The sequence below is a fragment of the Artemia sp. Qi Xiang Cuo genome, chromosome 2 (genome assembly GCF_049724085.1).
Source record: "Artemia sp. Qi Xiang Cuo chromosome 2, ASM4972408v1, whole genome shotgun sequence".
NCBI lineage: Eukaryota > Metazoa > Arthropoda > Branchiopoda > Anostraca > Artemiidae > Artemia > Artemia sp. Qi Xiang Cuo.
Genome location: NC_142795.1, coordinates 26,396,953 through 26,412,363, shown reverse-complemented (window position 1 = coordinate 26,412,363; position 15,411 = coordinate 26,396,953). Strand labels below are relative to the sequence as shown.

The following is a 15,411-nucleotide window of genomic DNA, read 5'->3' as shown; positions in this document are numbered from 1 at the left end:
GGGCCAGTTACGTAGTCATAAGATGTTCCGTTTCGTACCTTCTCCAGTAATTTTCCGAAAGCCGAATCTAAAATAAGCTTATATATTAATTTTTCAAATTTACTCTTTGCCTGTGAGCGTTTACTGACAAATGTGTCACTAAACGTCTTCAAGTAGGGTTTCTGATCAAACTGCAGGGACCTGTGTATTTTTGTGACCCTGAAACCATTGCTCACCATCCATCGCAATAGGACATGGTGAACAACAATATTCTGTTTCGGGTCCAGATAGGCAATTAGTTTCTGCTTGGAGAGGGTCTAGTGCATGCTCATATCCTCGACCGAAGACCGATTGTATGGGCTCAATGACTCCTTGGTCATAGGTCTATTCACGCACGGTAATACAAAATCTTTTACTGTATCGTGAAGTTCCACAGGTATGTGCTCGTCAATTTCAAAGAACCATCCTTGTGGACCATTTTCCTCGACGGTTTAAATGTCGGAAATTTCACAAGGATTTTCAAGCCATTTGTAATTGCCACATGGTAAACAGTAGTGAGACATTGCCGAGGGGTACAATGAGTTCATGTCAAGAAAAACTGCATTAGACTTTACACCGGTGTCTTGTCCTGTTGGATTCATTGTAAGAACGCGATCCCCATGAAAAACATACCCACCCCTCATCCATCTTTCTACAAAAAGGTGTTGATCCAAATTGGTGATCAATCCTATTTCCTCCCTACTAATTTTTAGAATTCAATTCCATGACGAGGTGCGGTGTTGAAAAATAATAGCCAATATCTAGCCCAAACTCTGAATAAATTTGATCTGTGTTTTTCCTGGCAATATCTAACACATCACTGGCCAAGTATATTCTACAATAATCCCAACCATTTTTACAATTACCCTTAGCCCATATCTTCTTGGCAAATTCATTTTCTTCCTTAGCGCATTCAATATTCGTAAGTGAATTATAGGATGTTTCGATGGGAGGGAGTTTCTCCTCGCTTAACCGCGCGCCAGAACAGTAATAGTCATAAACATATATGCCTTTACAGGTCAGTAAAGTCATACATTTCACTGTGGAAAGCGCTGTTTAAGCAGAGGGAAACTATCAAAATTGCCGCTTTTCTGCACCTAAATCAATTGACTCAGAGCCTTGTCGAAAAACTGAAAGAATCTAAAAACTGGATTTTATTCCAACACGTATGCCCGTTATCCACTGCCTGCCTTTCAACTCTAAAAGTACTAGCTTCTCAGCAGATTTGGGGATAATATTGTAGCTAAATGAGTTGTTTACTCATGGACTATCTACTCCCCCTCCTCTCTGTGCATACGTGCCAAAGCCGGTAAAATAAATTTCAAATCATAATTGTGAATGAAAATCCGTATAAAAACTGCTGGCTTACATTCACATTGCACGATTGGTTTGCTACACCACCAAAATTACTACTCCCTGACGATACATCCTGCCACAAGTGATTATGGTCCCTGACTTTCTCCTTCCCCTCCTCTTTTCCCCCCAGTCCCTGTCCCCTTAGCCCCCTCTTCATAGTCATCCTTACGAACCCAACATTTTGTCTTATTCTTAATAGCAAGGCGATCCCCTGCTGATAATGATATCGGGTAGTGGGTATGTCTCAAAAGGGATATAGCTCCATATGCAGTGACAATTAGTTTAGTCAATGCTTTGATCATGCACTCAATCTCGTCTAATGTATCGACTATTTCCAAAAGTTACATAGTGTTAGGACGGTCTATTTGTGCATGGGCATATGAAACTGCTATAGCTTGATGTTGCTTGATACGATTCGGAAATTATGGGTCGTTCACATCTGCCAGCTTAGCTTCACAGTCCAAACCTATTTTATCGCTGCATAAGAGCATTCTGGATATTTTTTAAATGTAAAATTTCACTCTCACGCAAAACTGTTTCCATCGATTGATATCCGTAACATTTGCAATGCTTTAAGGAGTTTTGTAGCTTTAAATCCCTGCAAAATTCAGACAGGTATGACGGGCAGTAATAACATACCCCAATCATCTGAGCCCTGCCCCGAACTCTATTAATACCCGTAATAGGATTGAAAAGTCAAACTGACTTGGTTTAACTAGGTGGTGTTTATATCAGCCAAACTCAGTGCTTCACCGATTCAATCGATGGGGCCCTTACTGGGAGTATTACACCCTTTTTATTAGAACGCATATCCTCTTGAAATTCTGTTTCATATTGGAGCACAATAACACCGATATTTAAATTGGCGTTGGCCCGTTCAATAATATCTATTGACCTGAGTGTTACCGGAAAAATTTCCGCTAAACAAGAGAAATCTACTATGGGAAAATCAGACCCTTCTTTCCCAGGCACATCCCATTATTCTAAATTTCTCATTAAAGTGTCAACTGCTAGAGGCTCTATAGCCGGTGTAAGGAAAGCGTACATGAATTATTTTTGAACCGTTTAGTAACAGATTCGTTGAAAGCCCTGACATCCTTCTAAATCGGGATTATATTTTAAAACTATAAACCTCTCCCCCGCCCCACTCCCTCTTTGATTAAAATCTTTTTTAAATGTACATATATTTACACTTAAATATTCCATAAATAAAACTACGGACCCACTCCCGTTCTCATAATTCTCCAAATGAGAGTTCAACACCAACATCTCGGTGTGTAAGTAATGATCATAACCTGCATATGACTCATTTAGATAAAATATTTTTAAAACAATCGAGGCCTTAATAGAGTCCCGACCTTCCAACACCTGAATCTGGTTTTCTAAAAGTGCACGAATTTTTTCTACATATTCATGAACAATATAAATGGGCTCGGCTATAAATTTCCTCCGTAAGCGAATTAAACGAATCCCCAAATTTTGTAGTAAAAACGACTATTGTATTCAATATCGAATTTGTTTTGTTGAAATTCTGGTAGTGTCGTGAACTGTATATCATTACCCCCTCCCCCTTGTAAATTACCATCACCACCCCCTCCCCCACTGTTCGACAAAAGGGCTGGTCCGTGTACTAAAATCCATCGAAGCCATTTCATTTTCAATTAAATTTGATCGAACAGGGACTATACTCGTTAAATCAGTGGGGGGAAGGTTCTCATTTAACTCTCTGGTAAAATTATCTAAAATTTGCATTGTATTTGGACTCAGCCATGGGAGGGTGGGGGGAGGGTTCTCTGGTAAAATTATCTAAAATTTGCATTGTATTCGGACTCAGCCATGGTAAATCGTCCTCTGAACTAACTGCATTGCCTTGTTCAAGTGTACTAGCGTCTAAACCTAAATAATTATTCAATAAAATGTCAATGTCAGAAGGAGTATCGTCTAAATTAACACAACCATCACCATAACGTAAGAATTTACCACATCGTTATAGATCTTGTTCGTCGATATCTGGTATTTCAGTGATATGATTGTCACGAAAGTCCATTGGCGCGTCAATGCGAACACATAGTTCGTGACTTGTTTCTTCAGATGGGTGAGGGGGTAGTGCATATGGAACCGATGTAACCTGTAAGGAAAATAGTTTATTTTCAAAGTGTCTAAATCACCCTAATATTAAAATTGGATTATATTTTCATATCATTTAAAACATGTGCTTAAAAGACACGCTGTGTAGTAGTAGTATTAGTAGTAGCACTATCTATGTACACGTAGTACCATTTGGTTAACTCACTGTTCCCAGCTCTATATATCCTGAAAGTTACAATTTAATAGCCACCCTATATGAATTAGAGATATAACATATTTACAATCCAAACGAGCCAAAGTAGATTTTGATTTTGTTCAAGCAACCCCCAAAAATTTCATATTAATACCCTTTATCTGCTTTGGGAAGAAAACGAGGTCTTTACTTGGTTTGAAAGGGGTAGTCTAAGTCCTTTGAGGTCATCTCCTGAAAATAGCTTATTTTCAATGTGTATAAACCAATCTAACCTAACCTCACATCCGTTAATGCAAGTCTGTTATTTTCAAGATTTTCTGGAGCATATGGTAAAATGGGACCGTTAAGTCTCGCATCTCTTACAAATGCCCCATGACAGCAATATTAAGCAAATTAGAATCTGGAATTATTTCGAAGTCTAACGGTACTATCTCTATCCTTCAAATTGACTTGGGAGAAAAATTATTACCGGAAATAAAATTTAAAACTTACATTAAGATCTACAGCTTGCATGTTGAGGGCTGAAGGAGGCTCATTCTCGCCTTGTATGAAGGTCGTTGGTCTTGAAGGCCCCGGAAACGCTTGATAGGGGGTGGACGGAGCAGTAACGTCATAGCCATGTATATGGGGGGTACACTGAGCTGAAGGTTTTGGCCAACGGCCATACTGGACAACTGATGCCCTCACAGGGGTTTTAACAGTAGTTCTCGCCTTCTTGTCTGGGGGGGGGGACATTGCTCAAAATTTTCCTAGAAAAGAAGAAAAAAATTTAGTATCAAATAATGACTCCCTGTTACAGAAGAAAATACATTAGTGAAAGTAGTATTTTTATGAAAGCCTCTTAAACTATTAATCATCTAAAGAGTAGATAAAATCCATAAATTCCAAAATAAGAGCATTAAAATCGCTACATCCCTTCCTTTTTGGCGAGGTAAAACTTGGAAGATTTAAGTAAACCATTATTTCTCTTCATAAAAGAAGTATTTGCCTTCATCAAAGCCATTTGAAAATTGAACACCCCTCATAAGATATAATTGTCTGCAAAAGCAACCCTTTTCCGCTCTGGTAATAAAAGATGTCTTTTTTTAGAGTGTAAGAGACATAGGTCTAATTTTAGCAACCCTCCCCCTTAAGTAAAGACGTTGCTTTCTAGCCTCATACTATCAAATTTAAAAACCGTAATTTCTACGGTCCCCCCCCCTGAGAATGTAAAATAAACTTTATCGAAAGAAAGCTAGAAAAAGGAATAATGACTCTCTTTTCCCACAAGCTCTGAAAAGTACCTAAAAAATATGCACTCTAAAGGGCTGTTAGCACCCCTCCCCCTTTTACATAATTTCCATGTTCTAAAAATAAATCTTTTAATTTTGCAAATAATTCGCCCCTTTTTCAGACCGTCTAGAATTACGCAAAGTCTGTAGCCTTAATCATTTCCTTGTCTAGCTACCACCCTTGTTTTTGTTAATTTAGACAAGGTTCGTGCGAAAAGATTTGTTTACGAAATCACCCCACTTGAGACATATTCACACACAGTTTTTGTTTAAATTGCAAGTGTGAAGATTCTGATGATTTTAAACGCATGTGAAAAAGTCACCTTTTTCGAGTAAAAGAATAACTTTTGTTGAAAGAATTAATTGTTATCGAATGGGGGGAGGGGGGTGGGTTTTTACATGGAAAAAAGAGTATATTTTGAAAACAAGGCATACCGATTTTGTTTTTTGGGGGGGTATACCCAGAATTTGAATATATTGAGGGGACTACAAAAAATGATTTTATTTGGAAAAACTAAAGAAAATTTACTAAACAGAACTCACATTATATATTTGTGTAGCTAAAACTTCTAAATTCACAGTATTCGATGTTTGTTCCATTGTGTTGTGAAACGATATGTTACTTTAATCACAAAGCGTGCTCATTATAAACAAAATCTCAATGCTGAATTGCGATCTTGTCCCGTTCGTATTTCCGACTCCCTGATTGGCCTAGAAAGAGACAAGTGATCCTGTCCCGTTAGACGCTCTTATCTGGCAATGATGTAAACTTCTGTTCGTATTCGATAGAAGTATAAAACTATATAACTATAGACAAGCAGAGTAAAATAGTGAAACTACATTATATCGCACAACAAACGAAAAAAATAGGCAATAACTACTAAAACCATCAAAAAGCAGAGTGTGAATAAAAAAAATCGTAAAATAACTCATCCATCAAACAAAATAACCATCAAACCCTATAACCAAAAGAGAGAATATAACTGTGAAACAACGTAGGTCCACATAACCAACACATGAAATTAACATCAGATCGTGAAACAACAAGCAGACAGAACTATGAAACATCATCAAACCACATAACATAACATCAAACAACATAGCCATCAAAACACATAGCCATAAAACACTGTAACAACCAAATAGATCTATAAAGAGACGTCATCTTGTATGTACAGGGGTTCATAGCGTCTGACTGGTCTAAAAATAACATTTTAAACATGGACATTAAGTTTCGTCCTAAGTTTTTTACCAGGGACATTAAGTCTTGTCCTACGGCTTAATGTCTTATCCATAGGACATGCTATAATGCCCTTAATGTCCTTGGACAATGCCCATATATGGATGTTCAATTTGAAATGGTGACCCCCTCCCTACTGATAGCTTGGATACACTTACGCTATTTTGATTTGGCTAAATTTTAAGAGCAGCAGTAACCCCCAAAATTTGAACACAATACTCTCAGTCGTTCTTGGGATACTGCTGAGATGCCTTATTGGGAATTAGCATTAACACAGTGCATTTTGATTTAATATTATGGCAAATTTTAGTTTTTAAAAATAATGGGCAAATGGGAGGGTGGGCGTGGGAGGAGGACTAGTTGCCCTCCAATTACTTTCGACAATTAAAAAGGGCATTAGCCCTTTCTAAATTTCAATCGAATGAGCCCTTTTCGAAGTAACAACTCCTTCGATACGAAGTGCCCTGGTCTAAACAAAAAAAAAAGAAAAAACTAATAATATAAGGAACCATCATTGATTTTTACTATAAAAATTTCGAGCTTTGCCTTAAATTTTAGGTAAAAAACAGGGCACTGGCTATTTCGATATTTCATTAAATGAATCATTTTTGAACTTTTACGACAAAACTTTCTATAAACAATTTACGTTTCCCCAGGGCATAAATTACAACCCTTTCCCTGAGGGCTATAAGGGAGCTGTCATCCTCAAAGGCCTAGTTTCTAGAACTTTCAACTACGTTAAACAAAATGACTATCTCAAAATTTTGATTGAATGTGTTTTGGGAAATGGTGGGCGCGAGAGGGGCGTTAGTTGCTCTCCAATCACTGTTAACTATTAAAAAAGGCACTAGCCCTTTCAATTTCCAATCGAATGAGCCCTTTTGAAGTTTCTATAAAGCTTTCAATAAAAACCTTATATGCCCCCAGGGCATAACTTACAACCCTTGCCCTGAGGACTGGGGGGTGTCATCCTCAAAGACCTAATATCCAAATCTCTCAACTACGTTGAAGAAAATTGCTATCTCAAAATTTTGATTGGATGTGTTTGGGGAAATGGTGGGGGTGAGGGGGGGGGGGGTGGGTGGGTGGGTTAGGTGCCCTCCAATCACTTCTGACTATTAAAAAGGGCACTATCTGTTTCAATTTTTAATCGAATGAGCCCTTTTTGAAGTTTCTACGACAACGCTTTTAGCTTATATACCCCAGGGCTTAACTTACAACCCTTGCCCTGAGGGCTGTGAGGGGGTTGTCATCCTCAAAGACATAATTTCTGGACCTTTCAACTACGTTGAATAAAATGGCTATCTCAAAATTTTGATTTAATGTGTTTGGGAAAATGGTGGGCGTGAGAGGGGGGTTCGTTATCCTCCAATCACTTTCGACTGTTAAAAAAGGCACAAGCCCTTCTAATTTCCAATTGAATGAGCCCTTTTTGAAGTTTCTACAACATCACTATCTATAAAAACCTTATATGCCCCCAGGGCATAACTTACAACCCTTGCCCTGAGTGCTCTGAGGGGGCTTTCATCCTCAAAGACCTAATTTCTAAACCTTTTAACTACTTTAAACAAAATGGCTATCTAAAAATTTTGATTGGATGTGTTTGGGAAAATGGTGGGCGTGGAAGGGGTGTAAGTTGCCTTCCAATCACTTTCGATCATTAAAAAGCACAAGCCACTCCAATGTCCAATCGAATGAGCCCTTTTCGAAGTTTATACGGCAAATCCTTCGATACGTATTGCCCTGGTCTGAAGAAAAAAATAAAACAATACATTGTGCCAACATCGTTCTTTACATAGGCAGCGCAACCGCGCTGCATATGATCCTAAAAAGGGCTTATCCCAAAGAGGCCTCTCAATCACCTGGACTATACGTCATGGCTTTTTATACAATTATCCATGTCTTGATGCCTGCAAAATACTTGATTTTCAATTCAAATCAAGTATTTTGGATGTAATTTAGATATTTTGAGGAAAAAAACAAGTTAAGATTGCATTTTTATTTAGGAAAATCTTGATAAACAACTCAAAGAGATAAGTGTTTTGGACTGGATTTAAAACTTACTTTTGATCCTGATATAAGATACAACATATTAGATGCTTTTACAGCAAAGCATACCTAATCAATTTGGGAACATGGATAAATTGGGAGTTTACTCTTTCCACTTTCTTGCTTTCCTTACAAGGATATCCGTGAATTCCCAAGAACTTTGGTCAGGAATTGTTCTTCTGATAGGCATAGGAAACAGATTTCGGATTGAGTCAATTGTGGAGTGGGTTTTTTATTATTTTTAACTTAAAAAACAGACGCTCATTTCTAGCACTGGAATGGGGCAGACACGTCAATTTCAGCATAAAATTGCGTAATAATTGTAAGCAAGGATTTTCAGCTCTTTCTTTAAAATTGGCAGCACAATAGTGGTGTAATTTTGTCAAAATCTTGGGGGAGGGGGGGGCGGGCGTAAAGTTGGGCCAATGTCCCCAAATCAAGTGAAAGTGACAGTGAAAAGCAACAAATGAGCCATATCAAACAGTTCGTGGTAACGAACTGTAAGTAAGGAGCGACCCGGCTCAATGGTAACCGAAACTCTAGAAAACGGGTTTTTGATACCAATAGATATATCAAAAGAATAAAATTTCAATGCTGATTTCAAATATATAATTTTCATCAAGTTTAGTGCAACTCATCAAAAGTTACGCGCCTGAGAAAATTTGGCTGATTTTAAAAAAAGGGGGAAAGACCCCCTAAAAGTTATAGAACCTTAATGAAAATCACACCATCATATTCAGCGTATCAGGGAACCCTACTATAGAGTTTTCTAGCTCCTATCTACAAAAATGTGAAATTTTGCATTTTTTGCTAGAAGAGAAATCACGGATGCGTGTTTATTTGTTTGTTTGTTTTTTTTTGTTTTTATTTCCCCAGGGGTAATCGTATCGATCTAGTAGTCCTAGAATATCGTAAGAGGGCTCATTCGAACGGAAATTAAAAGTTCTAGTGCCCTTTTTAAGTGACCAAAAAAAATGGAGTGCAACTAGGCCCCCTCCCACACTTATTTTTTTCCCAAAGTCACCCAATAAAAATTTTGAGATAGCCATTTTGTTCAGCATGGTCGAAAATATAATAAATACGTCTTTTAGGATGACTTAATCCCCCGAAGTTCCCAGAGGGAGGGCTAAAAGTTATGAACTTTACCCAATGTTAACATATAGTATTGGTTATTGGGAAGTATACAGAAATTTTCAGGAGTTTTTTTTTCCTGGTAGTGGGAGGGAAGGGTGGGTCGGGGGTTATATTGGAGGATCTGTTCATGAAGGAAGTTTTCATGGGGGAAGGGAAATTGCCATGAAGGGGGCGCCAGACTTGCCAGCATTATTTATTGGTTATTGGGAAGTATACAACCATTTTCAGGAAGGATTTTTTCTGGAGGGAGGGGGGCTAAAGGAGGGGGTTACTCTGGAGAATATTTCCGTTGAGGATGTTTCTTTGGGGTAAGGGACATTTCTATGAAGGGGGCGCCGGATTTCCAAGCATTATTTAAAAAACGATCAGAAATTAAATAAAAAAAATCAAGTTTTTTCAACTGAAATGTAAGAAGTAATATTAGAACTTAAAACGAACAGAAATTATAACGTAAGTGAGGGGTTCTCCCCCAAGTGAATACATCGCTCTTTACGCTACAGTTTTTTTTATTGCTTTCAAAAGAGCTATCTATTCTAATTAAACAGCCTTTTTGATTCAGGGGTTTGTGAATTAAAACTTTTTTTTTAACTTTTAACGTAAAGAGCGTGGTATTGACTAAGGGGAGAACCCCTCATATACGTAATAACATATACGTAACAAAAAAAAAAACAATAAAAAAACAAGCGATACGGCTCAATAGTAATCGAAACTTTTAAAAACAGAATTTTGATGTCAATAAATGTATCAAAAGAATGTATTTATAATGCTGATTCTAAATATATAAATTTTATTAAGTTTAGTATTACTCATCAAAGGCTAAAAGCCTGAGAAAATTTACTCGATTTTTTAAAGAGGGGTGAAACGTCCCCTACAAGTTAAAGAATTTTAATGAAAATCACACCGTCAGATTCAGCGTATCAGAAAACCCTATTACATAGGTTTCAAGCTAATATATGCAAAAATCTGCAACTTCGTATTTTTTGCCAGAAGAAAAATATAGGAATATAGAAGTTAGTTACGTAAGTTAATTTGTAAAGACATCCATTTAGCAAAAGAAAATTAAAATTTTTATTAAAATAAAAGATGAATTAACTAAAAAACTATCATAAATTAAATAAAAAAAAACAATTTTTTTAAAATTAAAGTAATTATCTAAATTAAAACTTAAAACGAATAGAAATTATTCTTTATATGAAAGGGACTGTCCCCTCCTCAACGCCTTGCTTTTTACGCTAAAGTTTGACTCTGTCTCAAAACTTTATTTTTTACAACAATAAAAACTTTAGCGTAAAGAGCAAGGCGGTGAGGAGGGAAGAGCTCCTTTCATATACGGAATAATTTCTGTTCGTTTTAAGTTTTAATGTCGCTCCTTACTTTCAGTTTAAAAAACTTGTTTTATTTTATTTAATAGTACCATAAAGGCAAAGACGGATTAAAGGAAACTGACCCATTTCTCTGGATGTTTGAATTATGCATGCTTATCTTAGTTTTGACAGGATTTTTGAAGAAACTAAATTTAAGCTTGGGGGAAAACTGGGTTCTGGAGGTAGCAGTTGCTCCCCTGCCCTTACCAGATAGCACCCCTGTTCTGATGAGGTGAAAAATTAGTTCCTCTGACTGTTAAAATTGTATTTAGTTTAATAAAAGGGTACTTGTATGAAATACTCCCTACCTAATATTCTTCTAATATGTTTTTCTGACGCTCAATCCTAATAAAATATACCTAAGTATGATAAAAATATAAGGCTTTAGAAACAAATTTGGGCTATATATTTGCACAGTAGGGGGGTGGGGTAAAGTATAGCAGGGCTGCATGCCTAGTGTGTTTGATACAAATATTCTGCATATTATGTAGTATTATTCTAACTTAAAACTGACCAAATACCCCCCCCCCCTCTCTAATGCGCAAATATATAGCCCAGATTATATATTTTCCATTTAATCAGTCACTTCTCTTTGTCTTTCTCACACTAAGCTGAAAGAAACCAGCAAAACCGGTTCTGCAATGCGTAAATGAATGAGCAACTTGAGCGTTAGGGGGTATTTCATACAAATACCAATACAAGTATACTGTTCATACACTGTAATAATATACTAATATTTTTTTGGATAGATATTCAAAAGTCAAGAATTTTTGGGCATTTATTTAGTATTTTTTATAAAATGTACTTTCCGAAAAAGAAGCTTTTCAAAGCAAAGAGCCATATCAACCTTAAGATGAGCAGAAATGAAATCTTATGCTACTACTACTACTACTAACAACTCACTGCAGCACCAAGCCGCCTGAGGCCAACAAGCTACGCACGCTCTTTCTCCATCCCAATTTATTCAAATCCTACCTTTTTACACCCTCCCAGGAAGTTCCCATTTCCTTTAAATCTTTCTTTATGATGTCCTCCCCAGACGGGACGACCTGCTTTCCGTTTAGCCATAGAGCTGTTGGCCAAAAAGGACAATCTTTGGCAATCTGTCATCCTTCATCCACAGAACGTCCCGTGGCCGCCCCAACCCTTCTTTCATTAAAGCCATAGAAGCGGTATTGAACCACAATTTTCCTACAGCCTACTGTTTAAAATACTGTCAGTCAGCCGGGTACCCAGAACAATCCGTAAGTAATTTCTCTGGAAAACATCTAGCAAATGTTCATCCACTTTTTGGGGCATCCATGCTTCAGATCCATATTTGGCCGCTGTTATCACTGTAGCTTCTATATATTAGTTTTTGTTTGAAGATTAATCTTTCTATATTTCCATACTTTTTTTAACTGTTAAAAAAACACCCTGAGCCTTGGCTATTGTACTTTTGACATCTTCATTGCTCCCACCGTCTTCGCTTATAATGCTAAGGTAAGCGAAGCTGTCCACCTAATCAATTTTTTCGTTGCCCAACGTCACCTTTTCATCTTCACTTATTCCTAGCCTAAGTGACTTAGTCTTCTTAACATTAATTTTCAAACCTATTATAGCACCCTGGACTTGCAAAACCTCTAAAAGTTCATTCATTTTGCTCACACTCTCATCTAGGATGCTTAAATCATCAGCATAATCTAAGTCCAGGAGACTTTTTCCTCCCCATTTGATTCCGTGGTCTCCCATCGCCTTTCCTGTGTTCCTTAAGACAAAGTCCATCAAAATGATCCATATACAGCGGGATAGAAGACAACCCTGCTTAAATCCTGATTTAATACAAAACTAGCTGCTAACCTCATTTCCTACCGTAACTGCAGTAGTGTTATTCTCATACATAGCACTAATCACTTTAATGTATTTGTCTGGTACACCATACAAGGATAAAACCTTTGCTAGAGCTTTTCTATCAACAGAATCAAACGCTTGTTGATAATCAATAAAACTGAGTAACAAAGGTGTTTGACAACTCATGCACTTCTCAATTATTAACATATGGGTGCAATTTTGGCCGACAAATCCTCTACCTTTTCTAAGACTGAATTGTTCTTCTCTTAAAACTTTGTCTACAGCATCTCTCAGTCTAAAAAGTATTATATTGCTAAGTAATTTGCTACCTACAGAGACCAGACCAATGCCTCAACAATTACCACACTCATTCTTATCACTTTTCTTATAAAGTGGTTTAACTAAGGTTTTCCTAAAATCATTAGGTACTTCCCCTTTTTCAAAAATCATATTCATAATCTCCAGTAAGTTATTTGTAACCTCAGAATCACAGTATTTATGTAACTCATATATCGCATTATCAGCACCTGCAGCCTTGCTATTTTTTATCCTTTTACCACTGTCACTAATTCATACTTATGAAACAAATCTTACTTAAAGTACAAGATACAATAAACTGTTCCATTTAACCCTTTATCTTTTCCTGCAACTCTGTCTCGGTTTACCAAATTCTTCAAATGTTCTGCCCATCTCTCTTTAACTCTTTTCTTATCACTAATTGTGGCCCCGTTCCTATCTGTAACTGGGACAAGTCCGGATTGACTACTCCCGCTCAATTTATTAACATGCCAGTACAACATTTTACTCTTATGCCGTCTAGCTACATCTTCCAGATCCTCGGCAATTTTATCCATGAATTTAAACTAAAATGAATGCTGATATAGAGGAATAAGTAAATATTAAAACAAATAAAAATTAAATTGTGTATTCAAGTCAAACTTAAAATGAACAAAAATTACTTTAAAAAATTACTTTAAAAGCAGAATTTTATTTACTATCCCCTTCCCCATGCTCTAACCGTAAGAGTTTTAAAATCTTTTCTGTAATTCGTGTTTTATTAAGAACTATTTGTATTTTGAATATTGTGCTTTGTCTTATTTGTTCTTAAGACTAATTTCAACAAGATGGCTATTTCAAAATATTGATTGGATGTTTTTTTGGAGGAAAAGCAGGTAGAGTGCCTCTGAGGAGACAAATTATATTACTACATTGAAGCATTATGGCTCATTGATATAGGCAATGCTAAAGCGTTGTCTCTGAAAAATTGAATACATGCATAAAGTTGTAAGTCCATCAAGAGTTCCTATGCAAACATATCCTCTATTGTATGCAAAACATTTCAGTCGTTGTGGCGTTCAAACCTCTTTGGTTCCAGTATTTTTTATGTATATAAAACTTGCAGAAAATTTTGTTAATGCTCCATCTAGGAAAAAGGAGTAAAAAACTTAGAAAATAATAACCAAATATTACTTCTCAAAGATGCAGTGGCTTTAAAAAAAGATATCATACAAATGAGATTTGACGCAATAAAAAAAGAGCCTATTTCAATAAGATGGAGATTTCTGTAAGAAGTTTTCCCTAGAATGGTTTATTGTGGGTACATAAAATACGTTTAAAATAATTCAAACTATAAAATTTTGCTTGACACATCTCACTTCAGATATAAAAATTTTCAAATTTACAGTTACTTAAAATTTTGCTCCAAATTACAAAGTCCAAAAATAAAGTAAAAACAAAAGCGTAAACACCACAAATTTCTACAAAACATTACGCTCCATGTGTTTAAAACACTTTCTTAAAACCTTAGGTTCCATCCGGCCCTCTTGGCTGCCTAATTGCAATTATTCTGGGACTTAGCTCTTCTTTACTGAAATTCCTGCTTCTTTTGAAGGGTGGCACATATACATTGGAAGCTTCTATTTTGTCTCGATCATTACTAGTTGAAGCCAGAGCTGCATTGCTCAGTATTTTTTATTTTTGTTTTCTTTTAATCAGCAATAAAAGGTCTTTCATGTACGGCCGAAGTAGACAATGTTCTACACTGTTGGATTTATGAAGGATATCTGATATTGAGTGCCATTGGACATCTAAAATCTCGTTTTTAACCGTTGGAGCAAATTCGGAGTCTTCACCTACTCCATAGGTCACAAAGAGCTTGCAGTATTTATTGCTCTTGCCATAGTACTCAATCCATTCCCTTGCATCAATGGAACTTTTGCAGTCATACCCAGTTTCTTCATTCACTTCCCTGATTGCAGATTCTATTTCAGTTCCATGATCTTCAATTTTTCCTTTTGGAAAACTCCATCTTGACCCTCCTCCAACCACTTGCTCAAGCACTTCTTTGTCACATATCTCGTTGGTTAGAATGCATCCATATGTTTTTATTGCCACTCTTCTTCTTTGCCATTTATTGTAAATTTCACTCACTTTTAAAAGTTGGCTCTTCAGAACTCCATCTTGCTCAAATATGTAATGCATGAATCTTTTGAAATCTTTGATTTTCTTTGATACAAGCATGTATATAATTACTATCGTAGAGGGTACCTAAATTCTATTGATTAGGCTGCATACCAGAAGGAGAAGACGGGGGTGATTTCTATCAGATCTATTCGGGATCAGCTGCTTTATGTCCTACCTTTTCAGAGGCGTGCCGAATCAAGCATAGTGGGGGATGAGGAAAAGGGCCACACTGGCACATGTTGCTTTGGTTCTGGAACATTGGGATCAAAGTTGCTGCAGCATGGAACCTTCTAGTTTATTAATGCTTGTCACTTTTCAAAGAGACAATTGAATATTTTAAATTTAATTTTCAAAATCTTGGGGGGGGAAATCTTATGAGGCGCAATTTTGTTTTCACTGTAAATC

The 15,411-nt window shown here is 36.6% G+C and overlaps 2 protein-coding genes across 4 annotated transcripts in view; one reads left to right on the top strand and one right to left on the bottom strand.

The window, feature by feature from the left end:
* The window catches only part of LOC148955059 (endoribonuclease rege-1-like), a 63,415-nt gene that overhangs the window by 18,316 nt on the left and 29,688 nt on the right, over positions 1–15,411 (top strand). The window lies entirely within an intron of this gene.
* Positions 3,362–15,063, bottom strand: LOC148955060 (uncharacterized). Its single transcript, XM_089106084.1, has 2 exons — positions 14,584–15,063; positions 3,362–3,502 (listed from the first exon to the last, which is right to left on the bottom strand). The coding sequence occupies exons 1-2, from the start codon at positions 15,061–15,063 to the stop codon at positions 3,362–3,364; spliced, it is 621 nt and encodes a 206-aa protein (XP_088962210.1).

Coding starts and splice junctions, on each gene's coding strand:
- LOC148955060 (XM_089106084.1), bottom strand. CDS start 15,063: ATGCTTGTATCAAAGAAAATCAAAGATTTCAAAAGATTCATGCATTAC. Junction 3,503..14,583: donor TCCTTCATAAATCCAACAGT/GTAGAACATTGT, acceptor TTTTCCTTACAG/GTTACATCGGTTCCATATGC.